Below are 15,870 nucleotides of genomic sequence, written 5' to 3'. Positions count from 1 at the left end.
AAAAGAAGAACAGAACAGAATTCCTCATTGGCCAAGTATGATTGGACACACAAGGAATTGGGTCTCTGGTGAATAAGCCAGGGTGTCCAGAGGGAAAGCATTTTGAAATTCCCTGACATTTCCCTGTAAGTTGCGATCTAGTTAAGGAATGTCAGGCCGAAATGAGGGATGTAAGACATGTAGCCGTAACAAAATCCTTCTAGATGCTCAAGGTCATCCTTTGTTCAGCACCTGTCCAGAAGCTGATGGGATTTAACGGACAGTTTGGGAGAAGATGACTGGTCAATGTGATGAACTTGTGGCTGTGGGAGCAAGAGAATAAACTAAACTGGGTGAGAAACCCTTGTGGCTTTAGATTCGGGTTTCTCCCAGATGTGCCAACATGGCTCTGTTAATAAATTCGAACTTTGAGGAATGCTGTGCCTAATTTCGGAGGCTATTTGGAAGCCTGACACTGAAGACCTCAAACTGATTCCACGATAAAGAATCAGCACTGGTTCCTGCTTAACTGGAGGCCACCATTGGACCTATAACCCGCTGGCGAGACCCCATTTGTGTCCAGTTCTGGAGACCTCGCCTACAAAAAGATATTGATCAAATTGAACAGGTCCAAAGACGGGCTACAAGAATGGTGGAAGGTCTTAAGCATAAAACATATCAGGAAAGACTTCATGAAATCTGTATAGTATGAAGGATAGAAGGGAAAGGGGGGACATGATCGAAACATTTAAATATGTTAAAGGGTTGAATAAGGTTCAGGAGGGAAGTGTTTTTAATAGGAAAGTGAACACAAGAACAAGGGGACACAATCTGAGGTTAGTTGGGGGGAAGATTAGAAGCAATGTGAGAAAATATTATTTTGCTGGAAGAGTCTTAGATGTTTGGAACAAACTTCCAGCAGACGTGGTTGGTAAATCCACAGTAACTGAATGTAAACATGCCTGGGATAAACATAGATCCATCCTAAGATAAAATAAAGGAAATAGTATAAGGGCAGGCTAGATGGACCAGGAGGTCTTTTTCCGCCGTCAATCTTCTATGTTTCTATAACACCCTCCCTACATAAAAACAGCCAGGCTAGGTTTCCTAACGTGTAGGAGGTCTATTGTAGGCTCCTTACGTCATCTTTACTGCGTTGTAGCTGGTTCAGTTCGGCCTTTGTCTTGCTCAGCTGAGTTTCCAGGTCCAGCATCTTTGACTGAGAAGTCCTCTCTCTCACTGCTGCACGATCCCTTGTTTGCTCCAACTGAAGGTAGAGAGAAAAAATTGGGTAAGCGAAGGGCCAATGCATCTCCATCCCAGGAAAGGAGAGCTGCTTGGTCCCTTTTCAAATTCAGAGGACGATATTTACTTACTTACTTACTTACTTACTTACTTACTTACTTACTTACTTACTTACTTTTACTTACTTACTTACTAAACTTTTACTTACTTACTTACTTACACTTACTTACTTACTTTTACTTACTTTTACTTACTTACTTTTACTTACTTACTTACTTACTTTTACTTACTTACTTACTTACTTACTTACTTTTACTTACTTACTTACTTACTTACTTACTTACTTACTTACTTATTGGATTTGTATGCCGCCCCTCTCCGGAGACTCGGGGTGGCTAACAGCAATAATAAGACAGTGTACAATAATAATCCAATACTAAAAACGATTAAAAACCCATTAATATAAAAACCAAACATACATTCAGACATACGTAAAGGCCTAGGGGGAAAGCGTATCTCAATTCCCCCATGCCTGGCAGCAGAGGTGGGTTTTAAGTAGGTTATGAAAGGCAAGGAGGGTGGGGGCAATTCTAATTTCTGGGGGGGAGTTGGTTCCAGAGGGCCGGGGCCGCCACAGAGAAGGCTCTTCCCCTGGGCCCCGCCAAGCGGCATTGTTTAGTTGACGGGATCCTTGCTTAGTTGCCATCGATCTTAAAGAGTTGTTGGCCTTTCTCTCAAAGACCAACGTTACCATCCAAAGGACGAATCCAAGCTAAGGGTGGATATGCATTGGGTGGATGATTACGGGATGAATGGGGGGTGGGTGGGATGGATATGGAGGGTGGGACTACGGTGTGAGTGAGATGGAAATAGTATGAATGATATATTTGGCCAACCTGACGCTGGAGAGGCAGGGGAGGGGGCACCGATCTCTGGGGTGGCAGAGGGTCGGAATATCCAGGTGTTGCTGGTTTTATAATAAGGGTTTTTTTTAGTTGTTTTAGTATTGGATTGTTACATGCTGTTTTTTATCACTGTTGTTAGCCGTCCCGAGTCTACGGAGAGGGGCGGCATACAAATCCAATCAATCAATCAATCAATCAATCAATCAATCAATCAATCAATCAATCAAGAACGCTTAAGGTTCCAGAGTTTTCTGGAAGGAAGATGTCATGGGAGTTCTCATCAGAAATCTTCTCCTTGTTAAATCTTCTACAACTGGCTCTTTATTCTCTTTTAAAATAATCTTTATTAAGTTTTTATTATTATTAAAAAAGACAACAAATTTAAAAAAAAATAGAAAAAAAAATACATAAACCGAAACAAACACGAAGAATACTTACCAGCTTTTCCAAAATATTTCTCCCTAATTTCATGGTATGATATTATTTGGTTCCTTGTAACCTTCATTAATATTTATCTAAGTCTATCTGTACAATTTGTTAGTCTCATTCTATATTTCCCACCTTATACATACATATATGCTGCTCAAAAAACAAAGGGAACACTCAAAGAACACATCCTAGATCTGAATGAATGAAATATTCTCCTTGAATCCTTTGTTCTGTACAAAGTTGAATGTGCACAACAGCATGTGAAATTGTCAACCAGTGTTGCTTCCTAAGTGGACAGTTTGATTTCACAGAAGTTTGATTGACTTGGAATTAGATTCTGTTGTTTTAAGTGTTCCCTTTATTTTTTGAGCAGTGTACCGTAGTTCACTTGTTATTCTTAGGAAGAGAGAGTGCAAACATTGACGGATTCATCTTGGATATTCCTTGTTTTATGACCAATTTTTAAAGTTTGGACTCTTCAAGTGACTTGGGAGCTTTCGCACCCAACACCCAAGGAGTAAACCAACCTGTTTCTTGGCGTCATCAAAGGCCATCTCCAACTGCCGTGCAAAGGAGCCACACTCCCTGGTCTTCTCCTCTAGCCGAAGCTGGGCCTGATGGATGGACTCTTCTCTTTTGGCGATGATTTGGAGAAATTCTACGTTCTGCCCACTTGTCGCTTCCAGTTTCCTAAAGTGGAACCACAGGTGATTTGCGGGCAGCCGTGGCTTGCGGAAATAAGAGCTCCAACATGATTTATCTGGAGATGATATGTTTTCGTTTACTGGTCCTTAAACCAGGCTTCTTCAAACTCGGCAACTTTAGGGGACTTCTACTCCCAGAATTCCTCAGTCAGCATGGAGGCTGAGGAATTCTGGGAGTTGTAGTGTCCGGGTGTCCAGCATTTTCATTTCCTCCTCGATCCACAGCTCACATTAGAGAAACATCTTTCAGCTGTGATGAGGGGGACGTTCGCCCAGGTTCGCCTTGTGCACCAGTTGCGACCCTACTTGGACCGGGAGTCACTGCTCACGATCACTCATGCCCTCATCACCTCGAGGCTTGACTCTTGTAACGCTCTCTACATGGGGCTACCTTTGAAAAATGTTCGGAAACTTCAGATCGTGCAGAATGCAGCTGCGAGAGCTATCATGGGCTTTCCCAAATATGCCCATGTTACACCAACACTCCGCAGTCTGCATTGGTTGCCGATAAGTTTCCGGTCACAATTCAAAGTGTTAGTTATGACCTATAAAGCCCTTCATAGCACCAGACCAGATTACCTCAGGGACCGCCTTCTGCTGCACGAATCCCAGCGACCAGTTAGGTCCCACAGAGTGGATCTTCTCAGGGTCCTGTCAACTAAGCAATGCCGCCTGGCGGGACCCAGGGGAAGAGCCTTCTCTGTGGCGGCTCCGGCCCTCTGGAACCAACTCCCCCCAGAGATTAGAACTGCCCCCACCCTCCTTGCCTTTCGTAAACAACTTAAAACCCACCTCTGCCGCCAGGCATGGGGGAACTGAGATATTCTTTCCCCCTAGGCCTTTAAAATTCTATGCATGGTATGTATGTATGTATGTTTGGTTTTTATATTAATGGATTTTTAATCATTTCTAATACCAAATTACTATTGTACACTGTTTTATTGTCGCTGTTAGCCGCCTCGAGTCTCCGGAGAGGGGCGGCATACAAATCCAATCAATCAATCAATCAATCAATCAATCAATCAATCAACAAACAAACAAACAAACAAACAAATAAATTTTGAAATTCCCTGATATTTCCCTGACATTTCCCTGCAACTTGCGATCTAGTTAAAGCATGGTCATAGATGACATCATACCAAACGGCTAAGCTGTGGAGAGATATCGGTAGCTGAGGAAGCAAGTTGTTGCCACAGTTATGCTCATTTTTGCTTGACTCTGCCAGGCAGCGCAATCCTTTTTTTTTTAAACATGATTTCCCCCCGACTTTTAAACATTTTAACACAGCTTGGTTTCCCCCCCTGATTTATTCCATTTTTTTCACTAATTCCCTGGTCTTTCCCGAACCGCCGATTTCCCTGATAATTCCGTTTTCCAGATTTGCTGGACACCCAGTAGTCTACAACTTTTAAAAGTTGCAGTTTGGAGACCTCTGGATTAAATCAAAGGGATGGTCTAGATGGATTATGAAAGCATTTGGGTTTTTAAAAAAATGTAAAATAGTTATTAAATTTATATACATTTAAAAAAAGACATTACATCATTCATTACTTCATTGCATCATAGCCATCAATTCGTCTACATTTAAAGACATACAAACATAGCAAGAAAAAATAGATTTTTTTAAAAAAAAAAGTAATTAAAAGGGCATTTGGTTTTTGTTCTCAAAAATTAAGTAAATAAATTAAATTGGAGCCAGGGTGGCGCAGCAGGTAGAGTGCTGTACTGCAGGCCACCGAAGCTGACTGTAGATCTGTAGGTCAGCGGTTCAAATCTCATCCCCGGCTCAAGGTTGACTCAGACTTCCATCCTTCCGAGGTGTGTAAAATGAGGACCCGGATTGTGGAGGCAATAGGCTGGCTCTGTTTAAAAAGTGCTAATGCTAACATGTTGTAAGCCGCCCTGAATCTAAGGAGAAGGGAGGCATAAAAATCGAATAAATAAAATAAAATAAAAATAAATCGACTGAAGACACCAGCGCATTTATCAAGAATGTAGAATTTTCTAAGAAATGGCAATTAAATCAGCGATGAGATGTCTTCCTCCTCCCTTGAGCCGGGGTGGGTTTATCCTGGTTTGAACCAGTTTGCCTGAACTGGTAGCGTCCTGCTGGTGACATCACGATGATGTCAATGAACCGGGTTGGTTGGTGCTGGTCTATGGGCGCCACCATCTTTTTAATTTTTTTTAAATTTTAAAAATTCCTTCAATAGAAATTTGCACCAAAATCAGTACAATCCGTTTGAGTTCAATCCACTCGATAACTACTAATAACTTACTAATACCATAACCCACAAATACTTCTCACTCACAAAAAGTCAGCTCATCCTACCTGCCTTAACATAAATAAGCATGTCGCCACTTATCTTCAAGATAATCCTTCTTTCTACTATTGCTGCCCATCCTGCACTCCCAAACCAGACTCCCTTGGCAATCTACCCGATGTAATCCAATCAGCAGTCTCTAAAGCCCAGCTACCATGCTCAGAAAGCATGGAACTACGGTTTGCCTCCATAGAAAAAAACATCCAAGATCTGATACACACTATAACACCAAAACAAGTACCCGACACCACTCCACCACCACCACTTTATACTCCACCCAGGCCACCACTACCTCTATCTTCAAACCCTACTACTGACATCTCCACCCTGATGCAAGATGCCATGGAACGTGGACAAAAACGCCATGACGCCGTACTTTTTGGCCTAGAAGAAAACGGGGAAACCGATCTATCAAATATCCGTAGTATCATCCACAACCATCATCCTCAATCAATCGCCCCTGACGATATCTTAGCGGTTTCTAGAAGTGGCCCTGTACTAAAGTACAGTGATGGAACAATGGCTCCCCGGCTGTGCAGAATAGTCTGCAAAAACGAAACTACCAAACAACAGTTCATCAGGACCATGAACTCCATCGCCAGAAATAACGCAAATTACAACAAACTCAGATCCAGACCAGACCTAACACTACTCCAACGCATCCGCTCTCGTGAACTACGGGCCGAACTCCGGAGACGTTGTGACCAAGGTGAAACTAACCTCTACATTGACTACCGCTCTGATTGCATCAGGACCAAATCTCATAATCCTCCCTTCTTCCCCAAACCCATTGTCCCTCCTCAGCCATCTTCTCCACCCATCATCCCTCATCTTCAAACGGACCCCCCCAGCACTTCAAGCAACAAATAGGATAGTGCGCCTTTTACTACCTCATTCCAATCCAATTTCTACCCAACTCAACCCAATCCCACCCTTGACCACGAACTCAATCTCAAATGTAAACTAATCAATGCAAGAAGCATAATCAACAAATTATCTGAATTCCTCATCCTACTTGACACAAACATATTTGACTTAATATTTGTTTGTGAAACATGGCTGAACTCTTCATATCCTGACTCCATCATCACACAAAGTAACTATCTGGTCTTCCGGTCTGACCGCGACTCCCGCAGAGGGGGTGGTGTAGCCATATTCTACAAAAGCTCACTCAACCTAAAAAACATTCAAGTTACACAAGATCTCATCCTCCCTGAAAGCCTAGTTTGCGACATTTCCCTCAACACTACACTCCGTTTCCTTCTGTGCTACAGAGCTCCTAACTACGACATTACCCATGCAACTAAACTAACCTCCCTCCTAACTTGGGCAACCTCCTGCCCCCATCCCATTATCTTCCTTGGTGACCTCAACCTACCACATAATCAAACCAAGTCGTCACAATGCATATTCCTACCCCCCCTCTCTCTTTCTTTCTTTCTTTCTTTCCTTTCTTTCTCTTTGTTTCTTTTTCTCTCTCTTTTCTTTTCTATCCCACTTCCAAACTACCTTTCCTTTCCACGTCACCCCTGGACTACTAAATACTACAGTTATAAGATTATCCAAATAAGAATATTGAATACAAAATAATTACCTATAGACAAATATTTGGAATGTATATACCACAATATATACAAGCTACTGTATAAAAATATTGTTTACCCCATCCCCCTCCTACTTCTCTTTTTTTTTACTCCCATCCCCCCCTTCCCATTTTTTAATCAACTAATAAAGTATTTTTTTTTTTTAAATTCCTTCGAGACAATGATGAATCCGCATACAGACGGGAAGTTGAACAATTATCCTTGTGGTGTGGCCAGATCAATCTAGAACTGAACACACTCAAAACCGTAGAAATGGTGGTAGACTTTAAGAGAAACACTTCCACCCTTCCACCTCTCACAATACTAGACAACACAGTATCAACAGTAGAGACCTTCAAATTTCTAGGTTCTATGATATCTCAAGACCTAAAATGGTCACCTAACATCAAAAACATCATCAAAAAAGCACAACAAAGAATGTTCTTTCTGCGCCAGCTCAGGAAGCTCAAACTGCCCAAGGAGCTGCTGATTCAGTTCTACAGAGGAATCATTGAGTCTGTCATCTGCACCTCTATAACTGTCTGGTTTGGTGCTGCAACCCAACAGGACCGACACAGACTTCAGAGGATAATCAGAACTGCAGAAAAAACTGCCAACCTGCCTTCCATTGAGGACCTGCATACTGCATGAGTCAAAAAGAGGGCAGGGAAAATATTTACTGACCCCTCGCATCCTGGACACAAATTGTTTCAACTCTTACCCTCAAAACGTCGCTACAGAGCACTGCACACCAAGAAAACTAGACACAAGAACAGTTTTTTCCCGAATGCCATCACTCTACTAAACAAATAACTCCCTCAACACTGTCAGACTTTCTACTAAATCTGCACTTCTATTCTACTAGTTTTTCTCATCATTCCTTTCACCCATTTCCTCCCATGTTGACTGTATGACTGTAACTTGTTGCTTATATCCTAAGATTTTTATTAATATTGCTTAATCATTGCTTATTTGACCCCTATGATAATCATTAAGTGTTGTACCACATGATTCTTGACAAATGTATATTTTATTTTATGTACGCTGAGAGCATATGCACCAAGACAAATTCCTTGTGTGTCCAATCACACTTGGCCAATAAAAATTCTATTCTATTCTTCTGAGCTTGCACAGAAGCCAAGTTCCGACACTGTGCATGCGATCTGCATATTTTTTCTGGCTTTGTTTTTAAAAAATTATTATGGGTTTTTTTCATTATTGTACATGCGTTGGAATGCAGGAGGGAGCGAACCAGCAGTGGGGTAAGTTGGAAACACCGCCCCCCCATTGCCCTTGAGCATTGCCCCCACATTTCCTAACCTCTCCAGTTCCTCCAACTTGAGAGTCATCTGCTTATTCTCTTCCTGGGCAGACTGATACTTTTCTCGCGCCAACTCCATCTTGTCCCCCTGAAGCTCAATCTAAAAAGAAAGGATTAAAAAAGGGAAAAGAGAAAGAGAGAAAAAAAACAACACAGAGAATTTAGGGTACAGATGTTGCTCTTCTCCTATATCGAAGCCAACTTGCTTTGGAAACAGGCAGTAAAGCTAGGTTTTGAGGGCGAAGACGTAGAAAAGATAGAGCAGTTTTTGTAGAAATAATAGCCAAGGAGAGCTGAGTGCTGGGATTTTTTTCAGGCCAGGCAAGTTTCTAGCACTCATGGAAGAGGAAGAAGCAGCAGCTTTTGATCTTGATAATGTCTATCCCACCATTAAGTCACCATAGACGGCCCAAGATAGGGAGATTGTGATCCCGCTGTGTAGAGCGCTGGTGAGACCCCATTTGGAATATACTGTGTTCAGTTCTGGAGACCTCACTACAAAAAGATATGGATCAAATTGAACGGGTCCAAAGACGGTCTACAAAAATGGTGGAAGGTCTTAAGCATGAAACGTATCAGGAAAGACTTCATGAACTCAATCTGTATAGTGGGGAGGACAGAAGGGAAAGGGGGGGGACATGATCGAGACATTTAAATATGTTAAAGGGTTAAATAAGGTTCAGGAGAGAAGTGTTTTTAATAGGAAAGTGAACACAAGAACAAGGGGGCACCATCTGAGGTTAGTTGGGGGAAAGATCAGAAGCAACGTGGGAAAATATTATTTTACTGAAAGAGTAGTTGATGCTTGGAACAAACTTCCAGCAGATGTGGTTGGTAAATATGGTAAACATGCCTGGGATAAACATATATCCATCCTAAGATAAAATACAGGGAATAATGTAAGGGCAGACTAGATGGACCAGGAGGTCTTTTTCTGCCGTCAATCTTCTATGTTTCTGTTTCTTTCAATATTGATGACTATCTGAAGGAGGATTACAAAACAGGAAGATAGATATATATATATGATATGAAAATAATATGGAAAATCTACGAAAACAAATATATATATATATATATATATATAAACACTCCTTTTTTACGATCTTGTAATCCCTTAATTTGGGGTAAAGTCGAGGCAACTGGATGGCGCAGGGCGTTTACCGGCTGGATGCCCTTCCTGACACCATGGGGAGTTCACAGATTTTCTCCCCCTTTCTGCCCTAGGAAGAGAGAAAGATCTGCCGCTACCCAGGATTGAACTCTCAATCTTTCCAAGAGGGAGGCGAGCATCTTCACCACGCGCTTTAAAAAACCCTTCCACCCTTACGGTGGCATTTTCATATGCTAATTTGATCCCGGGGCGAAAAGGCATCTCCTCGCACAAAACAAGGTTAAAGAAAAATGTGTGTAATTGCATTGTAATATTAAAAGGGGTGTCAGAAATCAGTTTCTGAAGGTAATATTTACAATGCAAGTAAAGGGTTTCTAACCATGGGAAAGGCTAATCAGTAGGTAATCATGACTTCAATAATAATAATACTAAAAATAAAAATAATAATTTATTAGACTTGTATGCCGCCCCTCTCCAAAAACTCGGGGTGGGTTTGCTAAATGTGCTACAACCTGATTGGCTGTAACCTATATAATAGGGGTAACACTATTATTATTTTTATTATTATTATTATTATTATTATTATTTATTACATTTGTATGCCGCCCCTCTCCGCAGACTCGGGCATGGGGGAATTGAAATTTTCCCTTCCCCCTAGGCTTATAGAATTTATACATGCTTGTATGTATGATTGGTTCTTTAAATTGGGGTTTTTAAAGATTATTTTTAACATTAGATTTGTTTACATTGTCTTTTTTATTATTGTTAGCCGCCCCGAGACTTCGGAGAGGGGCGGCATACAAATCTAATAAGTAAATAAATAAACACCCTTGCATGGGTGTGGTTTGTTACAGTGACTGGTTTGTTATAGTGAGTTGGTGGTTTAGTGCTTAGTGGTTGCAGTGGTGGAGGTATACCAGTGTTTCCCAACCTTGGCAACTTGAAGATATCTGGACTTAAACTCCCAGAATTCCCCAGCCAGCATTCGCTGGCTGGGGAATTCTGGGAGTTGAAGTCCAAATATCTTCAAGTTGCCAAGGTTGGGAAACACTGATGTATACAGTAGTATTGTGCTCTCTACATGGGGCTACCTTGGAAAAGTGTTCGGAAACTTCAGATCGTGCAGAATGCAGCTGCGAGAGCTATCATGGGCTTTCCTAAATCCCCCATGTCACACCAACACTCCGCAGTCTGCATTGGTTGCCGATCAGTTTCCGGTCACAATTCAAAGTGTTGGTTATGACCTATAAAGCCCTTCATGGCACTGGACCAGAATATCTCCGGGACCGCCTTCTGCCGCACGAATCCCAGCGACCAGTTAGGTCCCACAGAGTTGGCCTTCTCCGGGTCCCGTCAACTAAACAATGTTGTTTGGCGGGACCCGGGGAAGAGCCTTCTCTGTGGCGGCCCCGACCCTTTGGAACCAACTCCCCGCAGATATCAGAGTTGCCCTCACCCTCCTTGCCCTTCGTAAGCTCCTTAAAACCCACCTCTGTCGTCAGACATGGGGGAATTAATACTTTCCCTCCCCCTAGGCTTATAAAATTTATGCATGATATGCTAGTATGCATGATTGGTTTCTAAATTGGGGTTTTAAATTAACTTAAATATTAGATTTGTTTACATTGTATTATTATTGCTGTGAGCCGGCATGAGTCTGCGGAGATGGGCGGCATACAAATCTGATAAATAAATAAATAAAAATTATAGTGGTTAAATGTAAAGGTGATAGTTTAGAGCAGTGTTTTTCAACCAGTGTGCCGTGGCACACTAGTGTGCCGCGAGACATGGTCAGGTGTGCTGCGAAGAAGGAAGCTCAGGTTTTGCTGAGAGAGAGAGAGTGAGAGAGAGAGAGAGAAAGAGAGTGTGTGAGAGAGAGAAAGCAAGAGAGAAAGAAAAGCGAAAGAGAGAAAGAAAGAGAGAAAGAAAAGCGAAAGAGAGAGAAAGCAAGAGTGAGAGAGAAAGAAAGCAAGAGAGAGAGTGAGAGAAATGAACAAAAAGGGGAGGAAAAAAGAGAAATGAGGAAATGATTGAGACAGAGAATGAGAAGAAAGAGAGAGAAACAAAAGAGAGAAGTGACTCTTGATTTAAAGCATATGATAAAAAGCCAAAGAATAAGAGAGAAAACCCCCAGCCCTCACCTGTTTTTGGAAATGGTTCAAGAGTATATACACACACACACACACACACAAGGGTGGGGAGGAGACAGGGATGGAAAAAGAGAGAATGTCTTGGGGTGTCATTTTGTGTCATTTGGGTTGGTGGTGTGCCCCAGGATTTTGTAAATGTAAAAAATGTGCCGTGGCTCAAAAAAGGTTGGGAAACACTGGTTTAGAGAAGCAGTTTGATAAGAAGAAAAGTAAAATATATTTTTACAAAAAAGCCTGCTGCAGTGTTTTCCATTGGAAGACTTCAATTAGGTACACTGTCTAGCTCAGTGATTTTCAACCTTTTTTGAGCCGCGGCACATTTTTTACATTTACGAAACCCTGGGGCACATTGAGCGGGGGGAGGGGGAGGGCTAAAAAAGTTTGGACAAAAAAATTATTTCTCTCTCTTCCTCTCTTTCGCTCTATTTCTCTCTCTCTCCCTCCCTCTTTCTCGCCCTTCCTTCTTTCTCTCTCCATCCCTCTTTCTTTCTCTTCCTTCCTCTCTTTTTTACTCTCTTTCTCTCTTCCTCCCTACCTCCCTCTATGTCTTTCTCTCTCTCCTTCCCTCCCTCTCTTTCTCTCTCTCTATTGCTTTCTTTCTCTCTCTTTCTCTCTCTCTTGCTTTCTTTCTCTTGTTCTCTTTCTCTCTCTCTTGCTTTCTCTCTCTTGTTCTCTTTCTCTCTCTTGCTTTCTTTCTCTCTCTCTCTTGCTTTCTTTCTCTCTTGCTTTCTTTCTCTCTCTGAGCTTCGCGGCACACCTGACCATGTCTCACGACACACTAGTGTGCCACGGCACACTGGTTGAAAAACACTGGTCTAGCTTACCTTCCCTGTGCGCAAAACTCTCCCCATCACGGGATCTGTCTCGGCTACCTGGCAAGCAAAGCGAAGCACACGGATGGAGGCCCAGGAAGACAAGACAAGAGAGGGGTGGGAGCCAATTCCAACACAGCTTAAAAGGAGACAGCGCAACACACAATGAAAGACAGGCATGCCGTGGGTCTGTTTATTCTGCCGTGCAGCTGTTTTAATCATTTCAAAAAGAGACAAGAGACAAAGATTGCACCTTCCTGGTGCTTAGAAGCTCACTTTGGTCCCCGGCTGGAGGTTCGTGTGGGCGCCTTCTGCCAATCCCTTACCCGCTGACGGAGGTCTGTGATCATGGCAGACAGATCCATATTTTTCTTCTCATAACTCTTCAGCTGCTCCTGACACTCTGCCAGCTTGGTTTCGGTGATCTTCAAGATCTCAGGAAGTTTCTCCAGCTCGGCCACTTGGTTCTGGAACTGCTTGCGAGCCTGTGGACGGATAAGAGGAACGGCGGGAGTGAAGAGGGGGGTCCTTTTCTGGAGACTTCTCAGCCCTCCGGATGTTGGGGGACCCCACTCCTAACCCCAAATGAGCCGGAGTGGCGCAGCAGGTAGAATGCTGTATTGCAAGCCACTGAAGCTGACTGTAGATCTGAAGGTCAGCGGTTCAAATCTCATCACCGGCTCAAGGTTGACTCAGCCTTCCATCCTTCCGAGGTGGGTCAAATGAGGACCTGGATTGTGGGGGCAATAGCCTGGCTCTGTTAAAAAAGTGCTATTGCTAACATGTTGTAAGCCGCCCCGAGTCTAAGGAGAAGGGCGGCATAAAAATTGAATAAATAAATAAATAAATTACACGCTACTGCAGTGATGGCGAAGCTATGGGTCCCACAGGTGGCACGTGGAGCTATGTTTACTGGCACACTTTTGGTCTATTTTAGGGGAATAAGACAGTTAAGAATAAGCTCTAGAAACATCACATTTGGGACATTTTTGGTTAGGGATTTAAGTATGATGGGAGACATTCATTTTCACCACCATTTTCACTTTTAGAAAAAAAATCATGAAAAAAACCAGACTGCCAAAACTGTCCTCTTTTTGTTATTGAATTCTGGCAGAGAAACCTTAGGATACCTGTGGGTTGGTTAAGGATCTGTTGCACTAGCTCAGCTCCAACATGCATGTGTGTGCTGGACAGTTGATTTTTGGCTCACACAGAGGCTCTGGGAGGGTGTTTTTGGCTTCCAAACAGCCTTCCGGAGGACAGGGGAGGAGGTTTTTACCCTTCCTGGCTCCAGGGAAGCCTTTGGAGCCTGGGGAGGGCAAAACTACCAGGCCCAACAGAAATTGGGAAACAGGCTGTTTCTGGCCTCCAGAGGGCCTCCGGGGGACGGGGGAAGCTGTTTTTGCCCTCCCCAGGGCACTCGTACATGTGCTATAGCGCGTGCAAATGCTCTTTTGGCACCCGCGGGGAAAAAGGTTCGCCATCACTGCGCTACTGTCTTCTGCAGGGCCATTTCTGATCTAGCACATTAAGTACATAACGCGCTAACTTAAATCGTTTCTAAATTGGTGTTAGAGGCTTTAATATTATAGTGTATGTTTTATTTTTGGTTGTGAGCCGCCTAGAATCCCTAGAGAGTTGGGTGGCTTACAAATTGAATGAATGAATGAATGAATGAATGAATGAATGAATGAATGAATGAATGAACGGTCCATCCTAAAATGATGGGAAGATGGCTGAAATGAATTTGAAAAGCCAGCCATTCAGAGACGAGATGGACCATCTCCCCTAGAAGCTACAGCAGCCTTCCAATCCAAATTGTCATGTGTGTTTTGTTTTTTTTTTAAAGCAGCAATTAGAAGTGAACTGCCCGCAGTCCTAATTCAGGCAGAATTTTCCCCTTCAAAAGGGAAGGAATGCAACACGGGCTTCCTGTTCAGCCCTTTACAAAAAAAGGAGGAATTGAACAGGCCTGGAGAGTTTCAAGAAAAGGAACCAGGCACTTGCATTTTCAATCTCCTTGGCCATTTCTTCCTTCAGTGCTTTATTCTCTTTGTCGCAGAGTTCCAATTTCACAGTCACTTCATCGGCTTCCATTCGGGTTTTGACCACCTGGATCAAAGAGAGAGAAGTTAAGAACAGAGGGTGAGAAACAGACAATAAATCCATAATCTATAAATCTACAATCCGGAACCTCCAGGATAAATTTAGTCAAGGCTAATATTTGCTTATCTCAGCATTGACTGGGGTGTAGCTAAGTCAACTTGGAGCCCTCAGGCTGCATCCAACTATAAATCCCATAAATATTCAGGGCGTAGTAGTGTCAGAGCAGACAGGATGATGGGCATGGCAATCCAGCATTTCCAGAAACACAATCATGGGCGTAGCCTTTTCTTAAACCTAACCCTAGCCTTTAAATATCTCCTGCGGCCACGGACCACCTGGATTTAATTCGATTTAAATTGTAACATTTCGTCCAGCCTTCGTGAAGCCCCTGGGATGACATCGCAATCTGCCCAAGGGGTTCGTAGACCCAGGTTGAGAACCACTGGCTTAGGTTATTGTATTTTTCAGAGTATAAGACGCACCCTTTTCCCTCCTAAAAGAGGGTGAAAATCTGGGTGCTTGTTATACACCAAATGTAGCCCCACTCAGCCTCTCAAATGGAGCTTTGCAAGGCTGAAAACAACCTCTCAAGCAGAGCTTTGCAAAGCTGAAAAAACAGCCTCACAAATGGAGTTTTGCGTGGCTGATAACATTTCAAACAGAGCTTTGCAAGGCTAATACATCTGTTCGAGGCTGTTTGCTAAGGATGCGAGCCAGATGGATGCTGGTAGGCAGATTTTTTTGTTTATTTTCCTCTCCAAAAACTAAGGTGTGTCTTATAGTTCGAAAAATATGACATTCCCTCCACTTTCTAGATCCAAATCATGGACATTCTTGGAGATACCAGGGTGGAACTATAACCTGAGTCTTTCTATTTTTGGACTACGGGTTTTTTTTACACTTCAGCTTCTCCTGCGGCTGGGAATTTTCTAATTGAGGCTAGGGGAAAACAATTTAAACAAAACCAAACCAAGAACTGCTATTTCTTGGACCAGGAAATACTGAGGATGGGCCAGTTTTGTTTCATCACCCAAGCAAATTCTAGTTGGGATAACTAGAGTCAACTAAAGTCCAGAATGAAGGAGCTTTTTTATTTTATTAATACATTTTATTAATATTAATATATTTTTATTAATATTGCTTCTTCATTGCTTATTTGACCCCTATGACAATCATTAAGTGTTGTACCACATGATTCTTG

The 15,870-nt window shown here is 42.6% G+C and overlaps 1 protein-coding gene across 15 annotated transcripts in view; it reads right to left on the bottom strand.

Annotated features, from left to right (window-relative positions):
* Positions 1-15,870, bottom strand: part of ODF2 (outer dense fiber of sperm tails 2) — a 46,116-nt gene that overhangs the window by 1,240 nt on the left and 29,006 nt on the right. For 14 of the 15 annotated variants that reach the window (XM_070758788.1, XM_070758778.1, XM_070758780.1 and 11 more), the window contains 5 exons: positions 14,571-14,675; positions 12,890-13,048; positions 8,490-8,590; positions 3,086-3,248; positions 1,121-1,246 (listed from right to left, as the gene is read on the bottom strand). In XM_070758788.1, the coding sequence (XP_070614889.1) occupies positions 1,121-1,246; positions 3,086-3,248; positions 8,490-8,590; positions 12,890-13,048; positions 14,571-14,675 (654 nt within the window). Of the gene's footprint in view, positions 1-1,120; positions 1,247-3,085; positions 3,249-8,489; positions 8,591-12,839; positions 13,049-14,570; positions 14,676-15,870 lie in introns of all 15 variants that reach the window. The other variant, XR_011559692.1, reaches the window with a different exon arrangement.

This window comes from Erythrolamprus reginae, chromosome 8 (genome assembly GCF_031021105.1).
Source record: "Erythrolamprus reginae isolate rEryReg1 chromosome 8, rEryReg1.hap1, whole genome shotgun sequence".
In the NCBI taxonomy this organism is placed as follows: Eukaryota; Metazoa; Chordata; class Lepidosauria; order Squamata; family Dipsadidae; genus Erythrolamprus; species Erythrolamprus reginae.
Note: the sequence above shows the minus strand (reverse complement) of the source record. Positions and strands in the feature narration are given on the sequence as shown.